Source organism: Schistocerca serialis, chromosome 1 (genome assembly GCF_023864345.2).
Source record: "Schistocerca serialis cubense isolate TAMUIC-IGC-003099 chromosome 1, iqSchSeri2.2, whole genome shotgun sequence".
In the NCBI taxonomy this organism is placed as follows: domain Eukaryota; kingdom Metazoa; phylum Arthropoda; class Insecta; order Orthoptera; family Acrididae; genus Schistocerca; species Schistocerca serialis.
In genome coordinates this window covers 1,097,062,088-1,097,085,366 of record NC_064638.1, presented here as the reverse complement: position 1 = coordinate 1,097,085,366, position 23,279 = coordinate 1,097,062,088, and the positions used below count along the sequence as shown (strand labels likewise).

Below are 23,279 nucleotides of genomic sequence, written 5' to 3'. Positions count from 1 at the left end.
TGACCTTACGACTTATCTTAGAAGAAAGATTAAGGACAGGCAAACCTACGTTTCTAGCATTTGTAGACTTAGAGAAAGCTTTTGACAATGTTGACTGGAATACTCTCTTTCAAATTCTAAAGGTGGCAGGGGTAAAATACAGGGAGCGAAAGGCTATTTACAATTTGTACAGAAACCAGATGGCACTTATAAGAGTCGAGGGACATGAAAGGGAAGCAGTGGTTGGCAAAGGAGTGAGACAGGGTTGTAGCCTCTCCCCGATGTTATTCAATCTGTATATTGAGCAAGCAGTAAAGGAAACAAAAGAAAAATTCGGAGTAGGTATTAAAATTCATGGAGAAGAAGTAAAAACTTTGAGTTTCGCCGATGACATTGTAATTCTGTCAGAGACAGCAAAGGACTTGGAAGAGCAGTTGAATGGAATGGACAGTGTCTTGAAAGGAGGATATAAGATGAACATCAACAAAAGCAAAACAAGGATAATGGAATGTAGTCAAATTAAGTCAGGTGATGCTGAGGGAATTAGATTTGGAAATGAGGCACTTAAAGTAGTAAACGAGTTTTGCTATTTGGGGAGCAAAAAACTGATGATGGTCGAAGTAGAGAGGATATAAAATGTAGGCTGGCAATGGCAAGGAAAGCGTTTCTGAAGAAGAGAAATTTGTTAACATCCAGTATTGATTTAAGTGTCAGGAAGTCATTTCTGAAAGTATTTGTATGGAGTGTAGCCATGTGTGGAAGTGAAACATGGACGATAACTAGTTTGGACAAGAAGAGAATAGAAGCTTTCGAAATGTGGTGCTACAGAAGAATGCTGAAGATTAGATGGGTAGATCACATAACTAATGAGGAAGTATTGAATAGGATTGGGGAGAAGAGAAATTTGTGGCACAACTTGACCAGAAGAAGGGATCGGTTGGTAGGACATGTTCTGAGGCATCAAGGTATCACCTATTTAGTATTGGAGGGCAGCGTGGAGGGTAAAAATCGTAGAGGGAGACCAAGAGATGAATACACTAAGCAGATTCAGAAGGATGTAGGTTGCAGTAGGTACTGGGAGATGAAAAAGCTTGCACAGGATAGAGTAGCATGGAGAGCTGCATCAAACCAGTCTCAGGACTGAAGACCAGAACAAATGCCTGTCTGCACATGGGGAGAGTGCTTGCCGAACCCTGCGTTGACCAGCAAGGTCGCTGGATCTCTCATCAATTGAGAGTGTTTGGAGCATTGGGGGCAGGGTCTTCCAACCAGCTGAGGATTTGGGCAATCTAACACATCTATTGGACAGAATTTGGCACAATATCTCTCAGAAGGACATCCAACAATTCTGTCAGTCAGTACCAAGCCGAATAACTGCTTGCATAAGGGCCAGAGGTGGGCCAACAAATTATTGATTTACTGAATTTGTGAAACTCTTTCTCTTGAATAAATCATCTAGTTTTTCTGAAATTGTAATCGTTTGTTTGTCTGTACATGTGCATCACATCTATTGATTTCCAGCCCATTCAGATCCCATTCAGATAATTCCTTTGTGGTGTGTGTTTTTTTTCCAAGACTGTATTTTCAGTTTCAGTTTTCAAGGTAGTTGCAGCATTTGAAGACATGTTTGGTTTCTTCTTAGTTCTCCACTCAGTTGCTTTATGACATTTAAACAACTTGGAATTTTGCACATGGCAACTGGTGCTCAACTTCTGATGTTTACTGTTCTGCTTACTAGCTGCCAGTGATGTTTTGTTCAGCCTTGAATTAACAGCTGACTTACAAAATAACTAGTAATATTGATGCTTGACTTCTCAAATGCCATAATCTGCTGGATATCCACTTAGTGTGTTGACAACTATCAAATCATCATATTTCCATACCAGTGCTCTGGATATGTTGAGCAAATGACATAATTTTTGACACAATGCTTCCATATTTTTCTCAGAAGCCAGTCATACATTCATGAAACATTGTAGCAGCCTGATGTAACTAGATAAACACTTATCTTCAAATGCTGATTATAAATTTCACCATGCTTCTTTAGCTGCCATTGGTCTACAAAGTTTTACTTCTGCATTACACATTTTATTTATGCAGATGAATTTACAGTTATGTATATGTGGATAATTATTTATGTACATTCTTTGTATCTTCATCACTGCCAGCAATTGTTTTCCACAGTTCCCTGGATTTTAGATACATTTTAGTCATAAATTTCCAGTTGTAGTTAGCCATACTAGGTCCTTTTCAAAATTAAACAGTGATTGTCCACCCAAAACCATCCCAGATGTATTCAACAGACAAATCATGAACCTCTCTTAACAAAAAATATGATGCCACCGCATAGAACACATTCATTACATGGTAACTCAAAGCAACAATAATTTATGCCACAAGAACACTAGTGATTCTGTTTATCAATTTCTGAACAAATGGTACTTTATAGCTGTCAAAACTTCCTGTAGTCTCTTCCAGGGCCCTTAATCTGTGGCATATTGACTCCAGTCCGCTCTTTAAGAGAGTATGAAGTTGACTTAGTGATGAATGAAATTAATATAGACCATATTGCCAGGAACACAGTCTTAAGAACTATTTTTTGTAGATAATTACAAGACAGATCAAAGATGTAAACAATGAAAAACTGCAAGGTGTCAGCAAAGAAAAAAAGCTAAGTTGTTTCCAACAGATGTCCTCCTTGAGAAGTAATTAGTACAAAACACAGATACACGTACATGCATATGCATGGCTACATTGTCTCAGCTGACTACACTGTACCAACACATGAGCTACAATGCCAGTACAATGTAGTTAATTGAAACAATGTAGTCATGAAGATGTATTTGTGCATACGTGTCTTTTTACATATATTCTCTCACATTTTCACTGCAGTTGGAACTGTATTAATGCTTTGTACTCATGTCAACATCATGACGAGCTCATTTTGGCAATTTTTGCCATTTTTCAGTTTATCTTATAATAATGGTACCATTTTTGTAAAGTTGTTTGTGCTCCATACTAGTTAGAGCTAAATATAAGCAAAAGTAATATTTTTCACATAGCAACTATATTTCACTCTATTGTATCACGCAGAAAGTATGTCTTATATTATCCAGGTACCTGTTGGTCTGTTCACTTGAATTTATTTAATGTCTGAACTGTAAATACAAGTCTGTTTTAGGTTAAGGCAGAAGGATATCAAATAAAAATAATTGTTGTATAACAGATACTGCTGGAGACGGCCATCCAAGCAAACATAGAATTTGAATAAAATTAGCAACTTTAAGCAGAAAGTGATAATCATTAAATTATTTATTGAGGCTGTTAACCCATTAGACAAGAAAATATGGATGTGGCATTGACAGTGACAAGGAGGGTACCTAGCAGGAGAATGGCAGGTACAGATTTGATATGGCCAAGAAAATACTTACATTCTGGATAAAAGATCGTCACTACTTTCAGACAGCAAGACATCAAGGAGGAATATTTTCAGTGAGTTAGTGAGTTAGTTACATGTCCATTGATCAATCTTGTGGTAACCATTATGATGTGGAATGTGTCAAGAGCATAAGAAATGATTTTTTGAAATGGTATAGAAGGAGTTGTCAAGGAGATATGATTTCAATTTATTTTTGAAGCTACTACTGCTGTCTTTCAGACGTTTTATTTCAGCTGGTAATTTATCGAAAGCAAATTTTACGCCTTTCTGTGCTAAAGATAGGTTAAGTAGAGGATAGTGTAAGTCACTGATATCAGTGATTCAACCACGATGAAAGTCGTGATAACAAAGGCTACTGTAGCTTGATTTCATTCCTTCCACAATTTGCTCAGGAATTTGAATCTCAGCTGCTATACCAACAATTCTTTTGGCTTCCTTATCTAAACTGCTTTTGCTTTTCCTAACCAGCTGATTTTTTCGTTTTTCATTGTGTAGGCTTCTTTTCACTTTTTTTATTTTGCTGACCTTTTCTATGGAACTATATTGAATTTCTGCAATCTTTAACTTCAGTTGGTAGTTCTTCTGTCCCTTTGTCACCATAGCTGCAGTTACTCCTGCAGTGACTACATAAAAACAATGTTCAATAATTGACAGAGAATTGAAGAGTGCCTCACATTTTCCAAGAGAGATTGTGAGGCACAATGTATCATCTTGATAAAAATATGAACAGAGTAATATAACTTTTAGTGGATTACTTTGGCTGTAATACAATATAGTAACTCATTTTTAATCCATAATCATTTTACAACCTGTAATTTTTCTGGTACAGATTTTTCCAGTTTCTTAACTTTTCTCATATAATCAAAAATAACTGTTGAGATTTCATTGTTTTTGTTCTCTTGACAATATGAGAAGAAAAGCAAATAACTACATTAATTCACAAAATTTCTACAAAAAATGTGTTGTTGCTCTGTTTCTGTATACCGTTCAGTGAATTATAGGTATTCTTCTAGGAGCTGCTGCCCACAACCGTTGCAGTTCAGCAAGCTGTCAGTCACTGTGAACAATCCTAGTTACAGTTCAGAATTTGCTGTGTGTGATGAGGGACCTTCTCTGCTGTTTACATGTGGTGAAGTGAAAAGATTTGCATGCAAGTTCCTGCCACCCGATGGTGGTAGAGATCTTCAGATTGGTTCTCTGCTGCTGCAGCTAGGGACAGAACGTTGCACCATTCTTCGTTTTACTGGAAGTGGTAATGATGGAGGTACAGCATGTGATGCTGTTTGTCCTGAACTACAGCATTTCAGGTTTGTAAACTTAAACATTTGGATATTAGCTCATTTTGATAAATAATAGTAGTAGTAATATATTTGCATTTGTCTGCATTTATGTGTTACTGGTCCTGTATACACACTGATAAAATTTTTAATATTTATCAACTGTATTCCTCAGTGTAGTAGGCTCAACAGCACACAGAACTATCTCATCCTAGGGGCCTGAATGTCTGCAAATGAATATTATCTTGATGTTTCCTAGTGAATCCCCCCCCCCCCCCTTCTCTCTCTCTCTCTCTCTCTCTCTCTCACACACACACACACACACACACACACACACACACACACACACACACACACACACACAAATTCTGGTAAGGTTTTGCATGAAACAGCACTTCTACCATTTGGTGAGTTATCTTTTCTTGTAAATTATTTACATTCTGCCAGAAATTTCCAAACCATATTACAGTAGAAAATACATACTGATATTTAGTTTTGATGTTGAGCATCATTAGGATTCTGAGACAATTGGTACATGAGTCTCTTCTGAAAATATAATTAAAGCACTGGTATGCGAGGTGTGCATGTTAGTTTTCATCTTGCATGTAGCAAGAGGTAAGTAAAATAGCAAACAACAGACAGAATTAAGATGGAAGTGTAGGTGAATAACTAACATATTTGTTGTCTTAGTGCCATCCCACAAATGTTATGCCTGTTTTCAGATAGCAAACAAAATTATTAAATAAGACAGCTGGTTGAGCGTCACATTCTTCATAACGAACATTGGATTACTAAGAACAAAACTGGAATTATTTGTTAAGTAGCCCTTCCTTTACATGAATCATAACTATGTGTGTGATTTACAAACAAAATGTAATCTAGATGCCATTCAGCAGTCAACCATACTCTAGTATGAAGCTTTCAGGCTTGGACTAGGTCCTGAGCCCTACCTATCTCCTCTCCCCTTGAGATGTACAATGAAATACAACATCAATATATCAAAATGACTGCTGAATGGCATCTAGGAATAAATGTAGTGGTGGGCTGGACTAAATTACATACAGATTTCACTTGTCATTGCTCATTTATTTTGAAATGCACAAATTTCATCAAACTGAGGATACCAAAATGCAAAATTGCAAACAATAATGTGTGAATTAGTGAGTGAGTGACTGACTGACTGACTGATTAATCATTGTCCAGTCCAAACCGTTAAGGATAGAAACTTGAAATTTAGAGTGTTAATCTTATATTGTAGTTATTGTTTAAGAAATGATTTTTAAAATACCACTCCTAACAGGATGAAATAGGGGTCAAAGGTATTTGAAACTATGTTGCTATTAAGGCAGTTTTGAGGATAGAACTATGAAAATTGGTATCTGGTTTTTCAGTCAGAAATAAAAAAATGCATGGTTCAGTATTTTTGGAAATTCAACCACTGATAGGGTAAAACGAAAGTTTCTTTTGAAAATACTACTAAAGCATTCTTGAAACTAATCTCTGAAAATTTGTGTTTGGCTTCACAGTTGCAAATAAAAAAAAAAAGTGTTTCAGTGTTTTTTGGAAATTCAACCCCTAAGGTAATTGAAAGAGAAGATGAAAGTTTTTATGAAAATATTTCGTTATATTGAAAGCTAAATCTTTGAAAATTGGTATTTGACTTACAAGGAAATATGTATTATGGGATGAGTTTTTATGGACATATTACCACAGGAACTAAACTGGCAGGATTAACAATGCTGTCTGGCTCCAGCTACCAGAATTGCTGTTTGTTCTGAAGAACACACAGGAATGACCATGCTTCTACAGTCGTAATTAGCATGAAACGTGGAGAATATGTTGCAATTTTGAGCCATGTAAAAATTCAATTAAAGAAAAAAAAGCAAAAAAACTGTGAAAACCATACAGTCTATGTGAGTGAAGCAGTGGGTGCTAAGATAGTGTGTAATAGTTTGGACATGTAGCTAAATACAATCATTAAAATCATTTTTTGCTGATTTGAGGCATGCTGCCATGAGATAGTAGGCACGCAACTGTTCAGTACTGAGGAAATTGGATTATTGTTGCCCATCTCACTTGCATTAATTTAAAATTTTTGCTGCAGTGGTTACTGGTTTCGAGCTGACATGCCCTTGCTCAAACCACACTCCTTGTTATTAACCATAACTAAAATTGTATATTAAAGCAACTAGGATGGATGAAATAAAATACTATCCAATTTCCTCATTAAAATATTTAAAACTCAAATTCTTTCAAGACCTCCAATAATCCCAAATATGCCAGACATGGACCAGCACTTCCACTGTAGATGCCACTTTAACAAATATGAACAAATTCTGGTCACAGCAAGGTGCGCTGCCAAACCTTTAATAGCGTTCCGTTTCCTTATTCAGAGGCAAAGCAGGTTCACAATTAAATGGCAATCTGAAAATGAACTAGTATTAATACCATGCATTCCCCCCAGGGGGCTCGCCACTCTTTGGTGGATTTGTGCTTGGCTGCGACAGGGCCCCAGCCTTTGCAGCATCTTTTTCCTTTCATGCTGCATATCCATCCTCTTGCTTTTCTTTTTTCTCCTCCCTTGGGGAACATGTCTGGGATGTTTTTTGGGAATGTGTTCTGCATTTTCAGTAGCCTGACATCAGGTCTCTCCACTGTTTTTCATTCCTCTTTTCTTTCTTCATTTCTCTTCTCTTATTCCTCCTCCGCTTCGGTGTTTGAGGTTCCTCTTTGTCTCATTCCTCCTTGTGCACTACTGAAGGCCAGCCCCCATGTCTGGTGCATAACAGCTGACTGGATAACACTTAATTCCCATCCCTGGGTCAAGAGGTAGGGTTCACAGTTCCCCCATGCTACAGGCCGGGCCAAGTGAGGGATGATTGACTGAGCTGTTACCTTCCCAAATTGATAAATGGTCCCTCTGTCAGGTGTTCTTATGTTGTAATCAGACTCATCCATATCTCACATGCAGCTTTACAGTATGATTAAATGATGATGGCGTCCTCTTGGGTAAAATATTCCGGAGGTAACATAGTCCCCCATTTGGATCTCCGGGCGGGGACTACTCAAGAGGACGTTGTTATCAGGAGAAAGAAAACTGGCGTTCTACGGATCGGAGCATGGAATGTCAGATCCCTTAATCGGGCAGGTAGGTTAGAAAATTTAAAAAGGGAAATGTATAGGTTAAAGTTAGATATAGTGGGAATTAGTGAAGTTCGGTGGCAGGAGGAACAAGACTTTTGGTCAGGTGATTACAGGGTTATAAATACAAAATCAAATAGGGGTAATGCAGGAGTAGGTTTAATAATGAATAAAAAAATAGGAGTGCGGGTTAGCTACTACAAACAGCATAGTGAACGCATTATTGTGGCCAAGATAGACACAAAGCCCATGCCTACTACAGTAGTACAAGTTTATATGCCAACTAGCACTGCAGATGATGAAGAAATTGATGAAATGTATGATGAGATAAAAGAAATTATTCAGGTAGTGAATGGAGACGAAAATCTAATAGTCATGGGTGACTGGAATTCGTCAGTAGGAAAAGGGAGAGAAGGAAACATAGTAGGTGAATATGGATTGGGGGGAAGAAATGAAAGAGGAAGCCGCCTTGTAGAATTTTGCACAGAGCATAACTTAATCATAGCTAACACTTGGTTCAAGAATCATAAAAAAAGGTTGTATACCTGGAAGAATCCTGGAGATGCTAAAAGGTATCAGATAGATTATATAATGGTAAGACAGAGATTTAGGAACCAGGTTTTAAATTGTAAGACATTTCCAGGGGCAGATGTGGATTCTGACCACAATCTGTTAGTTATGAACTGCAGATTGAAACTGAAGAAACTGCAAAAAGGTGGGAATTTAAGGAGATGGGACCTGGATAAACTGAAAGAACCGGAGGTTGTACAGAGTTTCAGGGAGAGCATAAGGGAACAATTGACAGGAATGGGGGAAAGAAATACAGTAGAAGAAGAATGGGTAGCTTTGAGGGATGAAGTAGTGAAGGTAGCAGAGGATCAAGTAGGTAAAAAGACGAGGGCTAATAGTAATCCTTGGGTAACAGAAGAAATATTGAATTTAATTGATGAAAGGAGAAAATATAAAAATACAGTAAGTGAAGCAGGCAAAAAGGAATACAAACGTCTCAAAAATGAGATCGACAGGAAGTGCAAAATGGCTAAGCAGGGATGGCTAGAGGACAAATGTAAGGATGTAGAGGCTTGTCTCACTGGGGGTAAGATAGATACTGCCTACAGGAAAATTAGAGACCTTTGGAGAGAAGAGAACCACTTGCATGAAGATCAAGAGCTCAGATGGAAACCCAGTTCTAAGCAAAGAAGGGAAGGCAGAAAGGTGGAAGGAGTATATAGAGGGTTTATACAAGGGCGATGTACTTGAGGACAATATTATGGAAATGGAAGAGGATGTAGATGAAGACGACATGGGAGATATGATACTGCGTGAAGAGTTTGACAGAGCAGTGAAAGACCTGAGTCAAAACAAGACCCCAGGAGTAGACAACATTCCATTAGAACTACTGATGGCCTTGGGAGAGCCAGTCATGACAAAACTCTACCATCTGGTGAGCAAGATGTATGAGACAGGCGATATACCCTCAGACTTCAAGAAGAATATAATAATTCCAATCCCAAAGAAAGCAGGTGTTGACAGATGTGAAAATTATTGAACTATCAGTTTAATGAGTCACAGCTGCAAAATACTAACGCGAATTCTTTACAGACGAATAGAAAAACTGGTAGAAGCGGACCTCGGGGAAGATCAGTTTGGATTCCGTAGAAATGTTGGAACACGTGAGACAATACTAACCTTACGACTTATCTTAGAAGAAAGATTAAGAAAAGGCAAACCTACGTTTCTAGCATTTGTAGACTTAGAGAAAGCTTTTGACAATGTTAACTGGGATACTCTCTTTCAAATTCTAAAGGTGGCAGGGGTAAAATACAGGGAGAGAAAGGCTATTTACAATTTGTACAGAAACCAGATGGCAGTTATAAGAGTTGAGGGGCATGAAAGGGAAGCAGTGGTTGGGAAAGGAGTGAGACAGGATTGTAGCCTCTCCCCGATGTTATTCAATCTGTATATTGAGCAAGCAGTAAAGGAAACAAAAGAAAAATTTGGAGTAGGCATTAAAATTCATGGAGAAGAAGTAAAAACTTTGAGGTTCGCCGATGACATTGTAATTCTGTCAGAGACAGCAAAGGACTTTGAAGAGCAGTTGAACGGAATGGACAGTGTCTTGAAAGGAGAATATAAGATGAACATCAACAAAAGCAAAACGAGGATAATGGAATGTAGTCAAATTAAATCGGGTGATGCTGAGGGAATTAGATTAGGAAATGAGACACTTAAGTAGTAAAGGAGTTTTGTTATTTAGGGAGTAAAATAACTGATGATTGTCGAAGTAGAGAGGATATAAAATGTAGGCTGGCAATGGCAAGGAAATCGTTTCTGAAGAAGAGAAATTTGTTAACATCGAATATAGATTTAAGTGTCAGGAAGTCATTTCTGAAAGTATTTGTATGGAGTGTAGCCATGTATGGAAGTGAAACATGGACGATAACTAGTTTGGACAAGAAGAGAATAGAAGCTTTTGAAATGTGGTGCTACAGAAGAACGCTGAAGATAAGGTGGGTAGATCACGTAACTAATGAGGAAGTATTGAATAGGATTGGGGAGAAGAGAAATTTGTGGCACAACTTGACTAGAAGAAGGGATCGGTTGGTAGGACATGTTTTGAGGCATCAAGGGATCACAAATTTAGCATTGGAGGGCAGCGTGGAGGGTAAAAATCGTAGAGGGAGACCAAGAGATGAATACACTAAACAGATTCAGAAGGATTAGGTTGCAGTAGGTACTGGGAGATGAAGAAGCTTGCACAGGATAGAGTAGCATGGAGAGCTGCATCAAACCAGACTCAGGACTGAAGACCACAACAACAACAACAACAACAACAACTATATCTCACATTGCTTTTAGAATTAGGCTATTGTATCTATATGACAAGATGTATGTATTTCCTTTGCCTTCTTGAATGATTTGTTAGAATGTTTGTGGGGACAGGAAAGAAAGAGCAAATTGAATATTGAGCTAAAGACACAAACTAGGCATGTGTATAATCTGCTGATCACAGGCTAAGAGAGTGAGACATCTGGCCTCAAGTAGTGACCCAAAATAAATTTCCATTTTTCTTAACAGAGTACAAACATAATATCTCTGAGTGGCATGTGAAAATTTTCTAGTAAAAACTTCTAATAAAGGGCAAGGCATCTCCAAAATGAATCTGCAATCAAATGAAAATTAAAAACAACTTTTATACTTACCTGAGAACCACAGGAAAATGTAAATGTAAGTGGTAGCATTAAAAATTAAATTTATCTATCATTCTGTTTCAAGTACCGTTTATAATGTATTTATGACTTCTGGTGCACTTACTTTTCTTGGTTGGTGCTGCTCTTTTTGCCTCATCTGTGCCCATATTTTTCATTCTATTTTTCTCATTTATTATCTGTCAGTTGGCATATCTATTATTTGTAATTCTCTTTACATCTAGCATTTCATAGTTATTTCATAGTTAATTCTCAGTATCCAGTTTTCCTATTCTCTGATCTGGAGTCCTGAATGATTTGCCTATGGTTTGTAAATTTTATGATTTCCTTACTTGCGATAAATGAGACACTTTGATGAAAGTTGTAAAGAAATGAAGTTGTATATTACAACTAGTGAACCACCAGTTACCAGGTATTTTATGTGAGTTATAGAAGGTACTGGAAAGGAATAAAAATAAAATGGTATGTACATCTGGTGAACACGTGGCAGCCAGTAGTGATACTGAGAAGAGCAGAGGAAAGGTTGTACTGAAGTGTGTGAAACTACATTGTGATGGATGGAACAGTAACTAAATAGTACATCCTTTACTATTACTTGTGTACATTTTTCTCCTCTTCTTTTGTATTAAGTATCATATTATTTCGCATTTTATGATGAAGACACTCCTTATTTCTAAAACTAAGAGATATAAAATTTTTATAAAGGTTTTGGAGTAAGGTACAACACACAAAGTAGTAGAGATGTTGAGTCGTTGAGTGTACACACACACACACACTCACTCACTCACTCACTCACTCACTCATTGTGTTTATACTGTGCTGACACTGCAGTTGACAGAGCTAGGGGGTTGTGTTGAGTGAAGTGAGTAAGAGGAGAAAGGAGATAGGGAAGAGGGGGGAGGAGGTAAGATTATGAAGGTTGAAGGTTGGCTGATGGCTGGGAGGGAGGTAGCAGGTGCAGGGTGTAGGAACGCAGGATGAAGAGGCAACAGATGTACAAGATAAGAGTGTGACACCGGTACCTGCACTGCTGAGGTCATGCAGTGCACAATGGTGATGACATGTGTGAGTGGATTGGGAGAGAGTGTCAGGACAGAGGAAGGAGAGGCTGCAGGGGAAAGGATGTGGTTGCAGGATGAGTGAAGTTAAGATCCTGAGGCATGGTGGAGATGGACTTGGAACAGAAGGCTAACAGAGATCGAGGCTAGGGAGATTAGGAGAACAAAGGCCAAGTTACAAGGAAACAAAGATAAGAGAAGATCATTTTGGGGGAAAGATGCAGGGGTTGTAAAGTACCCATTGAAAGAGACAATGTTGTGCTCGACAGTGTGTTCCATCACTGTGTGGTTAACTGTGCTCTTGGCCAGTTTGGCAGTAGCTGTTCGTTTGGGTTGATGCCTGGTTGGTGGTCATTATGTGCAAACATTGCAGCAGGGCAGGGTCCAAGAGAGAGAGTGGTGTGGCAGTTTAATAATAATAATAATAATAATAATAATAAGTCATAAGCAGTAGGAAATCATAAGTTGGAAATATTTGAAATATTGCTCGCCATCTTTTATGAGAGCCTGGAAACTACTTCCGTGATCAGCCAGAAAGCGATGCAGAACATACTGAACCATAGTTCCCAGTGTGAAAGTCCACATTCTTGTCTAGCCCACTGAAAGAAATGTTTCTATTCTCTATTTGCTCAGTGGGATCAGGACTATGATTATAAATGAAGATTTTTGAGTTCTAATTGATAAATATATTTGGTAAAGTTTCACACATAGAACATCGTAATATTCATGATGTTAATTCTAATAAAAAATCTCTCTAAGCTAAATAGCACTATGAGCAGTTCAGAGGCAACCTCTGTGGTAAGTTCCCATTAAATTGTCTTTCGCCCTGACTTCTGATAATCAAAATAATTACTTGCCTTAAACGTGGAGAACAGTTGTCACCACTTGCCATGTGCTTTTGTTAAGCTTACTGACAGCACACTAGCAGTTACTTCCACGAAATCTAAACAGTCCAGGACGGTGTACAATCTTCGCGATTTCACTTCCTATTTGTGCCAAAAAAGAGTTTAGTTGCGGTCTGGCTGTGGCGTCATCCAAGACATCGCATACTCCTGTGTTTGACTGATGTGGACCATACTGTGGCTAGGTGCCTCTCGGGCTGTATTTATATACTGGCGCAGTGGACAGCCAAGGGAACACCTGCTGTTATCCGCTCTATGCCCATGGTAGGAGCCTCTAAATGGCCGCTTTCTCAGACCCATAATATTTTATAACAATGTCCTGAATTAATTTAGAATTTTATAATTTTTGTATGAATGTAGTTGAGGTGGATAAAGTCACAGAAATACTTTTAGCTCACTTATATATATACTTTGCCCTCCAGAATTTTTAGAATGGAACTGACGGTAGAACATGACCTCTGAAGTACAACTTTAAGAGACCTTGTATTTGTTGTTATTTACATACAGACTTTGAAACTTATTATAGTCTTTTATTTAATAGGTTTCATCAGGTGCTATAGCCAAAACTTTCTACCTTTATTATAACAGATACTTAATCTACTATAAATAAGGACATTTTTGTTCCAAATTTAGTTTTCAGCAAATTACGTGAAAACTATTAGAGGTAGCTCAGTGGGGTTATATAATTAATGTTTTTATACTACACTGAAGCTTCATACAAATTTTCATATTTCTAAGTCTATAATATTTAGCGCCTTCAATTTTTCTTAAAAATGTGGATTCTGACCAAAATATTGCTTTAATCATGTTAAGGCTTGTACCAGTTAATTTTCACATACATCTGCACATTATGACCAATTTTTGGGTTCCTAGCTTTATTATTTAGCGCCACTTTTTTTTTACACAATGTATTATGGAAAAATATTCATCTGATCAGTCTGAGATTTGACCATTTAAACGTTAATATACTAAAGCACATGCTGACAAAGTTTCAAAAAGCAACTTTAACTTTTAATTTCATTCTTAAATTATGGTGCAGTACTTGTGTGCAATGCATGGGTGCGCTGTGGTGACCCGGCGCTACTAACAGTGAACTGGGGTAAGTCCTGGCACACTCACTCACCTCCATACCTCTCAAATGATACAGCACTTGTTTCGCCACAAGAGATGTTGTTTTAGAGCCCACCATAACTTAAGTGGTAGGGGAAGTATCACATGCACAGTGGTTGATTTACATTCATTATTAGTTGCCATTTCAGTAACTATTGAGCCTTGGTCAGTTGAACAATGTTTCTTGTTTACAAAACATTTGTTGCGACTGATCATTCGGTAGCGCAGACACAGCAAAGAGTTCACAATCAGCTCAGTGTTGGTTGACACAGTGCTGCCCTTTCTCATCCAACAAAAGCCAAGTGGTTCAACAAATTGAGAATGAGAGAGGCACAGTGAGACCTGGAACAGCTTAGGGAGGTGTTTGGACAGTTATAACAGCAGAAAACATCAAGAAAGTTGGACAAGCCATAGAGGCCAGCTCTCAGTATTCAGCAGTATGACACACTTGACCTTTGCACATTTCAGACTGGCCATTTTGCCACTTTTGTGCTTTGACATCCACTTTCATCCTTATAAAATCATGGTTGTTCAACAACTGAAGCAAAATGACTACACATGGTTGACATATGTCTGCAGAAAGAATGCTAGAAACGTTGGAAAAGTCAGTATTATGGAAATAAGTGACGAGGTTCATTTCCACTTATCGGGTGCTGTGAACAAACAAAATTGCTGGTATTGGTCAGAAAATAATCCATGGGGACTCCACGAGAGGCCCTTACATAGTGAGAAAGTAACAGTGTGGTGTGGATTCAACCAGTTTATCATTGGACTCTACTTTTGTGAGAAAATTAACATACTGACTTTCAACTGACAGTGTTGCATGATGCGAGAATTTTTTATGCCAGAATTGAGAAGATATCAGATTGACCCTGATAACATTTAGTTTAAACAGGACGAGGTTACGTCCCATAGTTCGAGACCACCCATGGGTTTTCTAAAGGAGCGTTTTCCAGGTTGCCTCATATCATTGCATGAAATGTGTATATGCAGTTATTCCACACTCCTGAAACAATGCCTGAACAAGAATGGCTGCCACTTGGACGATGGCATTGTATTTGTAGTCTTTGAAGAAAACAGTAATTGAAATCTATTAAAAATATTAAATATGTTAGAATGTTTTGAAAAGTGTAACACCTCCCTGCCTGACTCTGTATATTGCAGGTTTAGTATTTACTGTTCTCTGCTTACTCATTTTAATAAGATGGTAAATTGATGAAAGCAATGATCATTTATCTCAGCTCTGCTTGAACTTCCCTAACTCCAGTTCTTTTTTCCTTACAGACCGTCACCTGTGAGTATGCCTGACTTTGATAACATCAGGTCATTGACATCTGCAGTAATTGTGCCACGTGACTCGAAACTAGATGTTACTGTTATCCATGATGAACCAGCACTTCTTGGTGAATGGTACCCAATTAAAATTGTCGTAAACAACACCGAAGAGCAGAAGCTAAATGTTGTGGGTATAGATGTAATGCTCCAGACAAGCACTGATGATGCCAGTATTGAACAAGCAAGTAAGTAAAGTGGGATTAAAAAGGAGTAAAACTAAGGTTCACCCAGGAATGGTAACATGTAATAACTTGCATCTTTGTATATCACTGTTATCTTATGTAGTGCATATCATTTGTGGTTTTGGAGAAAAACTGTAGGATTCCATTATGAAGGTGAGGTGCAAATTATAACTAGCATTAAATTATTCAGTGGCAAATAAAGAGGATAGCACTTCATCATTTTGCTGCATTACAGCAGGGGTAGTCAACCTTTTTTACCTGCTGCCCACTCTTGTATCTCTGTTAGTTAAAAAATTTTCTAAGCGCTCATTGATTCCTCAGTAAATGTGATTTATAAAGTAGGGAAGTAACTTTACTTTGCAAATTTTATAAAGCAGAGCTACAGCAAGTTAAAGCATATGATAATAATTACTGTCCAAATCTCTTATGTCAAAATTTTATGAAAATCTAATGAAAATGTTTTGAGAACCCTTACTGCCCTCCATGGAAGCTGGAACATCCACTAGTGGGCAACAGGGATCAGGTTGACTGCCACTGCATTAAGGGAACCAGTGCAAATTAACCTGTTTCAGTGACTAATCACAATTATTCCATTGCTGCATCAATAAGAATGATACACTATCCTGTGTACTTTGAAGTAGTTGGCATCCATAAGAGTGAAGTATTCATCCTAAATGGTATATCGATGCCACAGAAACTCTGAATCAAAATTCTGGTATTGGAACTGAAACTGGCTTGTGCAAATGAGTTTAATGCCTTAAATACATCTCCATTCTCTCTAGGGAGCAACTACTGGAATGGCATTATACAAAAGAACGGGCATCATAATTCCCACATTAGCTTCAATAGCTTAAGGTGCATCATGTGCTTATCTGAAGACTCCAGTTACTTGAACAGTACTGTGGGTCATTAGAAATAAAACACTTAATTTCAATCCTATAAAAATGAAAAATTCAGATTTTTTATTTTTCCCCCTGTACATTTTCCATATGTTGGTGAAAGTTACAAAAATGTCAGATTTTGACGAGAGGAATGTAGAGTGAGAGGTATCGCATTTGCCAGGGAAGCAGAATGATTCAGTTACAAATCTACAGTCATATAGCTACACACATTAAAATGATATACAGATTATATAAAAGCATCTCTCTCCCAGCACTTTGTTGTGCTGTGTCATGTTTTATGTGAATGAAATGAATGTTGACTGGTGTAGCACTTACGAGGCTCTAAGCAACATTCATTTGTGTGTGTTAACTCTTTTCAATGACTTTTCTGCATGTAAACATCTGCTTATCATTTTTGTTATAAATTCATTCTGATTACCACTTGGTTAATCTTTCACGTACATCACTACTTCACAAATCATCATATGCCACATACATCAGAAAATATATACCCATTACAGTGACTGAAAAGCATATTGCATGCTTTCTTTCCTGAGTCCAAAATTGTTATTGCTGTACATCAGCATTGCTTAGTGGCACACTATACCAACAAAATGGCCATGGTGGTGTGGCAGAAGATACTTTGGTGGAAAGTTAAAACTCGGATAAAGTATCACTAATCTATCAAAAAATAGGGAAATGTTACTTGCACAGCTTGAGGTATCGTACTGTCATTGCTGCATTGGGATTCTGACGTACAGTGTGTAACTCTGTGCTCCGTAACTATGGTGCAATATTAAAAGCGAACTGAAATAAGTGTGTCTACATATGAATGAAAAATATTGCTTGGTGAAATAGGAGCCATTAAGTTTAGCAAGATCCTGAGTCAGTAGTTTTTTTTTTTTTTTTCCTTCTTCTTCTTCATATTGTGCTGTTCGAGGCTTTCCTGATATAATAACTGCTTGAGAGGTCCTCAGGCATTGTGTCAGATGGTCAGATGGTGTCTTCAGCAATATATCAGTGAGATAGTCGTTCGCCATCTACAGCTCTGACTTTGGGGGGAGGGGGGGGGGGGGTTAGATATAATGGCTTGTCAGTTTATACATTAGTTTGCTAGAAACGTGTTGATGCCAGGGTGCATGGTTATAATATCGTTACAAGGACTTTGATACCCAGAGCCTCTTGCTGGGGAAATGACATTTGGATCCAACCAGCGCGTGTATGCAGGTAATGACTGATACTCAACCAGTCTATCTTGGCTTTGAGTCCTCTTTGGAGTTGTCTCATTGCATTCATTTCTCTGTGGCTGCCGGTACTTTAGTGCCAACAAAGCGAGTTCCCATCCTTTTCGAAGCCGAAATCCTGTGTGCCTTTTGAGTTAATCAATTGATACACATAATTTTGACTGTTTCCTATGATGGAATACCTGTAGATGGAGGTGAATGAAATGATCTTTCCAACTGAATTTTCACTCTGCAGGGCAGTGGATCTATGTGTCTGTGTAGTTCGTGCCATGTCCTTTATCTAGAAAGTGGCGAGTAATAGCTGGGTCTTTCCAGCCTGACTTAATCTTATGTGATGTCTATGTCCATTGCATCTGTCTTTAATGGTGGGGCACTTCTGACCAGTGTAGAATTTATGCACTGACACAGGATCTTTTATATTCCTATACTGAGGTCATCTTTTGCAGAACATGGCATTGTTTGTCCATAGGCCAGAGGTTAGAAGACAATTGCCTGGTGCTTTTGCAAAGCCTGAAAATCTTGAAGGATGCACTGGCAACATAGGGCAGGGAAACCATTCTAGTTGAGTTCTCCATAACTTATGGCTGCTAATAGTGTTTGATGGTCAAAATGCTTGGCAAACCTGCTTCTCAGAGTACCCATTCTGAACAAACACAGAGCAGAGATGGCTATGCTCTGTTGACAAGCTCTCGGTATCAGATATAACTCTGTGAATGAGTGTCCCTAAAACATTGCTGCATTAGGATATGTTATGACATCTAGTAGCTTGTAAATACAAGTCAGTGTATGTTGGTTCACAGTATGTACTAGGACTCAAGGAGCTATCTTGTTTTCTACAAACCATGAATCCAGAAAATGGAGGTCTCCATTTTTCTCAAACAAGTGCTAGGATGGAGAGAGTGTAGGTGTTCTGAAGATGAAAGTAGTGTTATGGACTCATCTTGCCACATCGCAAAGGGATTGTCTACATTTCTCCAAAAACATTTGGGGTTCGGAAATGCTGTTTGAAGTGCTTTATGCTTGAAGTCTTCCATAAAAATGTTAGCTATACTATGAGACACAGAGGGCCATTCATATCAACTTACCAATTTATTCAAAATATTGGTTATTGAATAAAAATTAGTCAAGGTGAGCACATGTTTGAGGAGATGTGATGGGTTCTTCCTGATAAGTTCCATTGAGTTGAAAAGTATTCAACAAAAGGTCATGCTGTGATCTGTAGCTTGCAGCTGGGATTTTTCCACACCAAGCATGCTGGGCTCCCAGCACATTTCACTGGAACAGCCTGTGGGTGTCAAAATCCCCTGTAGGGTCTTCTTGTGGTGCCACTGTACTTCCCCAGAGTTACAACTGAAGATGGTGAGCAACTACCTCATTGAAAGATTGTGTGTTTCTCATAACACCATCAGACAACACCTCTGAACTTGTCAAGCAGCTTTATACAGATACACTGCATAAACAGGAACTAGAAGGCCATCAAAATAAATATTCATCATGAATTGGATAATAACTAATGCTTGAACCACCAATAGAATGTTGCTTGGAATCTATAAAGAAGAAATAGCAAAAGGCTTTGTTAACACAAGAAGCAGCAAATTACAAGAATATGGGCTGTAATGGGTATTAATCATGCTAAGGTGAGAAGACTCGATAATTGAAGTACTAAGATAAATGATAAAACAACAGAATACCCTGTATGCATAAAAGAGTGACTTAGAGATGCCTGAAGTCTGTGCCTAGATGTAGTGGGGTAATGGTGCCTAGATGTAGTGGGGTAATGCTGCTGGTACCATTGGTAGTTTTGCTCAAGATGGTAGAAGTGACAGAGAGAAACTTGGACAACCACTTTAGGGTGGGCAGTGTGAAATATCGGTGAAGCTGTTATAGGCAGAAGGAATCATAAATGCCACTAAGAAACTTAATGTTGTATGGCAGAATCACAATTGTGCTATTGAAGAACTCCTTTCTTCTGGCTAAGTTTTTATACAATAAAAGCTTTTCTTTCATCAGAAATTTTCTTTGTTGTTTCAACTTTTTTTATTTAAAAATCTGAATTGATCTAAATGCCCTTACGTCACTTTCGTCTTCGTATCCTCTGATGTCATATAATCCTTTTCTCTTGTACACAATTTATTTTCTTTTAGTACTATGTGTGGTATGTAATCCTGGTCCCAGTCTTTCATCTCATAATATTCCCCCTCTCTGTAGTTTGGGAGTTTAATTTTTTCTTTTGTGTAGCATGGAGTTATTGCATTAGCTTTGAAATTCAAATAGAAATTTATGGGAATTTTATGATGCTTTATTCTGCTAGTCAATAGCTTCCAGAAAAGATGAGCAGTGTTCATGCCAATAAGTACAGAATAGCCACGTAAAGATAATGGTGAGGTCCCATACTCCGAGGAGTGTAGGGGACGATGCGGGAGACCCGCACCACCGTACTAGGCAAGGTCCTAGCAGAGGTGGTTTGCCATTGCCTTCCTCCAACCGTGATGATGATGATGATGATGATGATGATGACGATGACGATGACGATGACGATGACGATGACGAGGAGGAGGAGGAGGAGGAGGAGGAGGAGGAGTCATCTTGAGGCAGGAAAATTCCTTAACCCTGTCGGGAATCAAACCCGGGACCTCAGGTGCGGGAAGCAAGTACGCTACCACAAGACCAGAGCTTCGGACACACAAAGTTGTCTGAAAACTTAAAAACTGTCATTTTTCCAAAGCTGTCAGGACTAAACTGGCATAGCAGTGTCATAGGGGAAAACATAAACAAGAGTAAGTGAATGTCAGAAATCTAAGAGGATAAATCTAAAAGGGTAAATACCCTTTTAATTGAGGAAGTGGTTGAAGTAAGTTTTTTGCATAACAGAAGTCTGATGAAAATCTTGTCAGAAAAAAGGATCAGGCACTATAGCATGCTGCTGGCCAAAATAATATACAAAAGGTAATATCTCTCATGTGGAATTTAGAGAAACATTTCATGTAAAAACAGTAAATAAAATGATTGTCAGAAGAAGAGTGGCTAGTAGATACTGAATTACAGAACCCAGATAGCAGATAGGGACAGCGGTAAAAAAAAAAAAAAAAAATATATGATCATAATAATTATAAAAGCTGTGTAAAGAGACATGTAGCATATTCCACTGCATTTGAGAGATTAAACTGTGCAAAATAATATTGTTCCTCAGCCAAGGTGTGGCATTCATAAGATTACAGTAAATCTATCATTGATTAGAAGGTTTTTTTGAAAGTCAGTTTGCTTTGCTGGGCCTGGTTCTATTGGAGTTGTTATGCCCTAGCCATCCTGTGAGCCTTGAACTGACTGACTCAACCTTTTATCAGAGACCTACAGTTTAATAGTGATTCTGAACTGCACTGCATCTCACTATTTTTCTCATATATAGATCATTTCTAGAGCTGAAAGAAGTGACAAGTGGCAGGAAAATGTTAGGAACAGCCGAGGATATAACCCCGGTTTACACACACACACACACACTACATTAAATTATGTAGTCGAATGGTATGTGTTACACTGGAGTCTACTTACCAACTGCAAAAAAGAGAATAATCAATGTAAACTTGGCAAGTTAAAAACAAAAAAGAAGTTGCATTTTACCTTTCAGAATTTTCTGGGCAGTTCTTTCATTTGCAGAAGTTTTAAAAGAAATTTGTGATTGTGGTTTTGGATCACTAGTGAAACATCTTTAATATTTTATATTTAGACAGTGTGTCAAATTTTTCAGAAATGAAATGACTATTTTCTGTGGTAGTATTATCTCAATTTCACTGACTTTTGTTGCAGCACAAATGTGTGACAATGTCGCAGGTGAATTACTGTCACTTCCCATTCATTTTGAACTACGAAACATGGAAAAAGGTGCAACTGAAGAGAAAGTTCTGTACATGAGAGGGCATAGAACTGGACACCGCAATTTTACCATAAATGTATGATCATCATTTACTCTTTTTATGGCTATTCAAAAAAGCCATAATGTTTTGACTGAGTTGTGTCATTCTAAAAATATTTCTCATATGTTTTTTGCATATAATTCTTCTGTTGACAGAGAACCATAAGCTAGTAAAATTAGTATCTGACACCAAAAGAATGGAAAAATGGTTATTTCGTGTATTCTGTTGCAGGCTTCCTACTCATTAACTTTATTCAGAGACTCTACGCCAGTTGAAAACTCCTGCCTGAAGGAAGTATCATTAACTTTGCCAATCGTGAAACCATTTGATGTGAATGCTAAATTCTTTTCCATGAAATTTGAACCAGTTACCAAAACATTTGCGAAGGAGCCTTTCTTGATAATGCCTCATGTTAATTGTAGCTCACCATGCCCTCTGGAGATAGTTGACTCTTCATTAGAATTGGTAAGTAACAAAACCATTCCTACTTTAGTTGTGTTTTTTATTCAGTACATTGGAAAAAATTAAGAAGTAGCAGCAACATAAGTGTAGTTTCAGAGCAGTAATAATTTGCAAAAGTTTAGAACTTGTAAAGTTTCATTGAATAGGTATGTGCTGTAAGAAAATATGGTGTAAATTGTCAAACTTCACTTAGCCAACTGTTTGAAAAATCAAGCACACACATATAACACTGTAACTCTAATATGAAATTGTTTTCTAGAACTGACCACTATTTGAAAATTATAGTTTTCATAAATATAACACAGAAATAGCTCCGCTGTTTGCAAGTTAACTATGTTCTTCCATTGAAGAAATCTAATTATATGAGCTGTGTTCAGAAGGTAATAGGATGTTGTAATTTCACTTGTCATATTAGTGTGGTTTACATAATTTTTTTCTTTGCTGTATTGGTAAACAGTCTGGAGCCATATTAGATACTTTGTCTCTTGTCATCTATCAAAAACATTGTGTGTGTTTTGGTAGTATAGGCAGTTATTTACTTTGTATAAAAATGGATCAGATAATTCGTGTCAAAATTTGGTGTAAGAATGGAAAAGAAGTCCAGCAGATTTGTAGAAATGTTAATTTATTTGTCTACTGTGAGTAAAACATGGGCTTATAAGTGGTAAGCCACTTCAGAGCCTTTCAACAACCCAACTCCCCCCCCCCCTTTCCCATTACCATGTGGATTCCTATTCATCAGTGTTGACACCACCTTACAATACTTCAGCATCCCCATGCTCACGACCTCGCCTCTCTCAAAAACTATAATTCTCAACACTTAACGAACACCAGACTTGTCACCTCATTTCTTATGCACCTGACACTCTGCATCATTACCCATAAATACTTCTCATTGGCCACGAGATATCTAGAGGAAACCATTCCTAGACACCAAACTGCTTGTCCAGCGTTGATCATACCTTCATGAGCTGGACCCAGAGCAAAGACACTCTACCCTCATTCCTCCACAGCCTCGACACCTTGTCACATCCAATGGACTAGGTCCTACTCAGCCCATCATACCACTTTCATGGATGTAAACCTCCACATCTCTGATGCATCGATCAAAACCTCTGTCCATATCAAGCCCACTAACCATCAACAATA

The 23,279-nt window shown here is 37.9% G+C and overlaps 1 protein-coding gene across 2 annotated transcripts in view; it reads left to right on the top strand.

Annotated features, from left to right (window-relative positions):
• The window catches only part of LOC126416289 (trafficking protein particle complex subunit 11), a 128,693-nt gene that overhangs the window by 68,658 nt on the left and 36,756 nt on the right, over nucleotides 1-23,279 (top strand). For both annotated transcript variants that reach the window (XM_050083943.1, XM_050083952.1), the window contains exons 13-16: nucleotides 4,432-4,725; nucleotides 15,400-15,635; nucleotides 21,562-21,704; nucleotides 21,900-22,133. In XM_050083943.1, coding sequence (XP_049939900.1) covers nucleotides 4,432-4,725; nucleotides 15,400-15,635; nucleotides 21,562-21,704; nucleotides 21,900-22,133 — 907 coding nt within the window. The remainder of the gene's footprint in view (nucleotides 1-4,431; nucleotides 4,726-15,399; nucleotides 15,636-21,561; nucleotides 21,705-21,899; nucleotides 22,134-23,279) is intronic.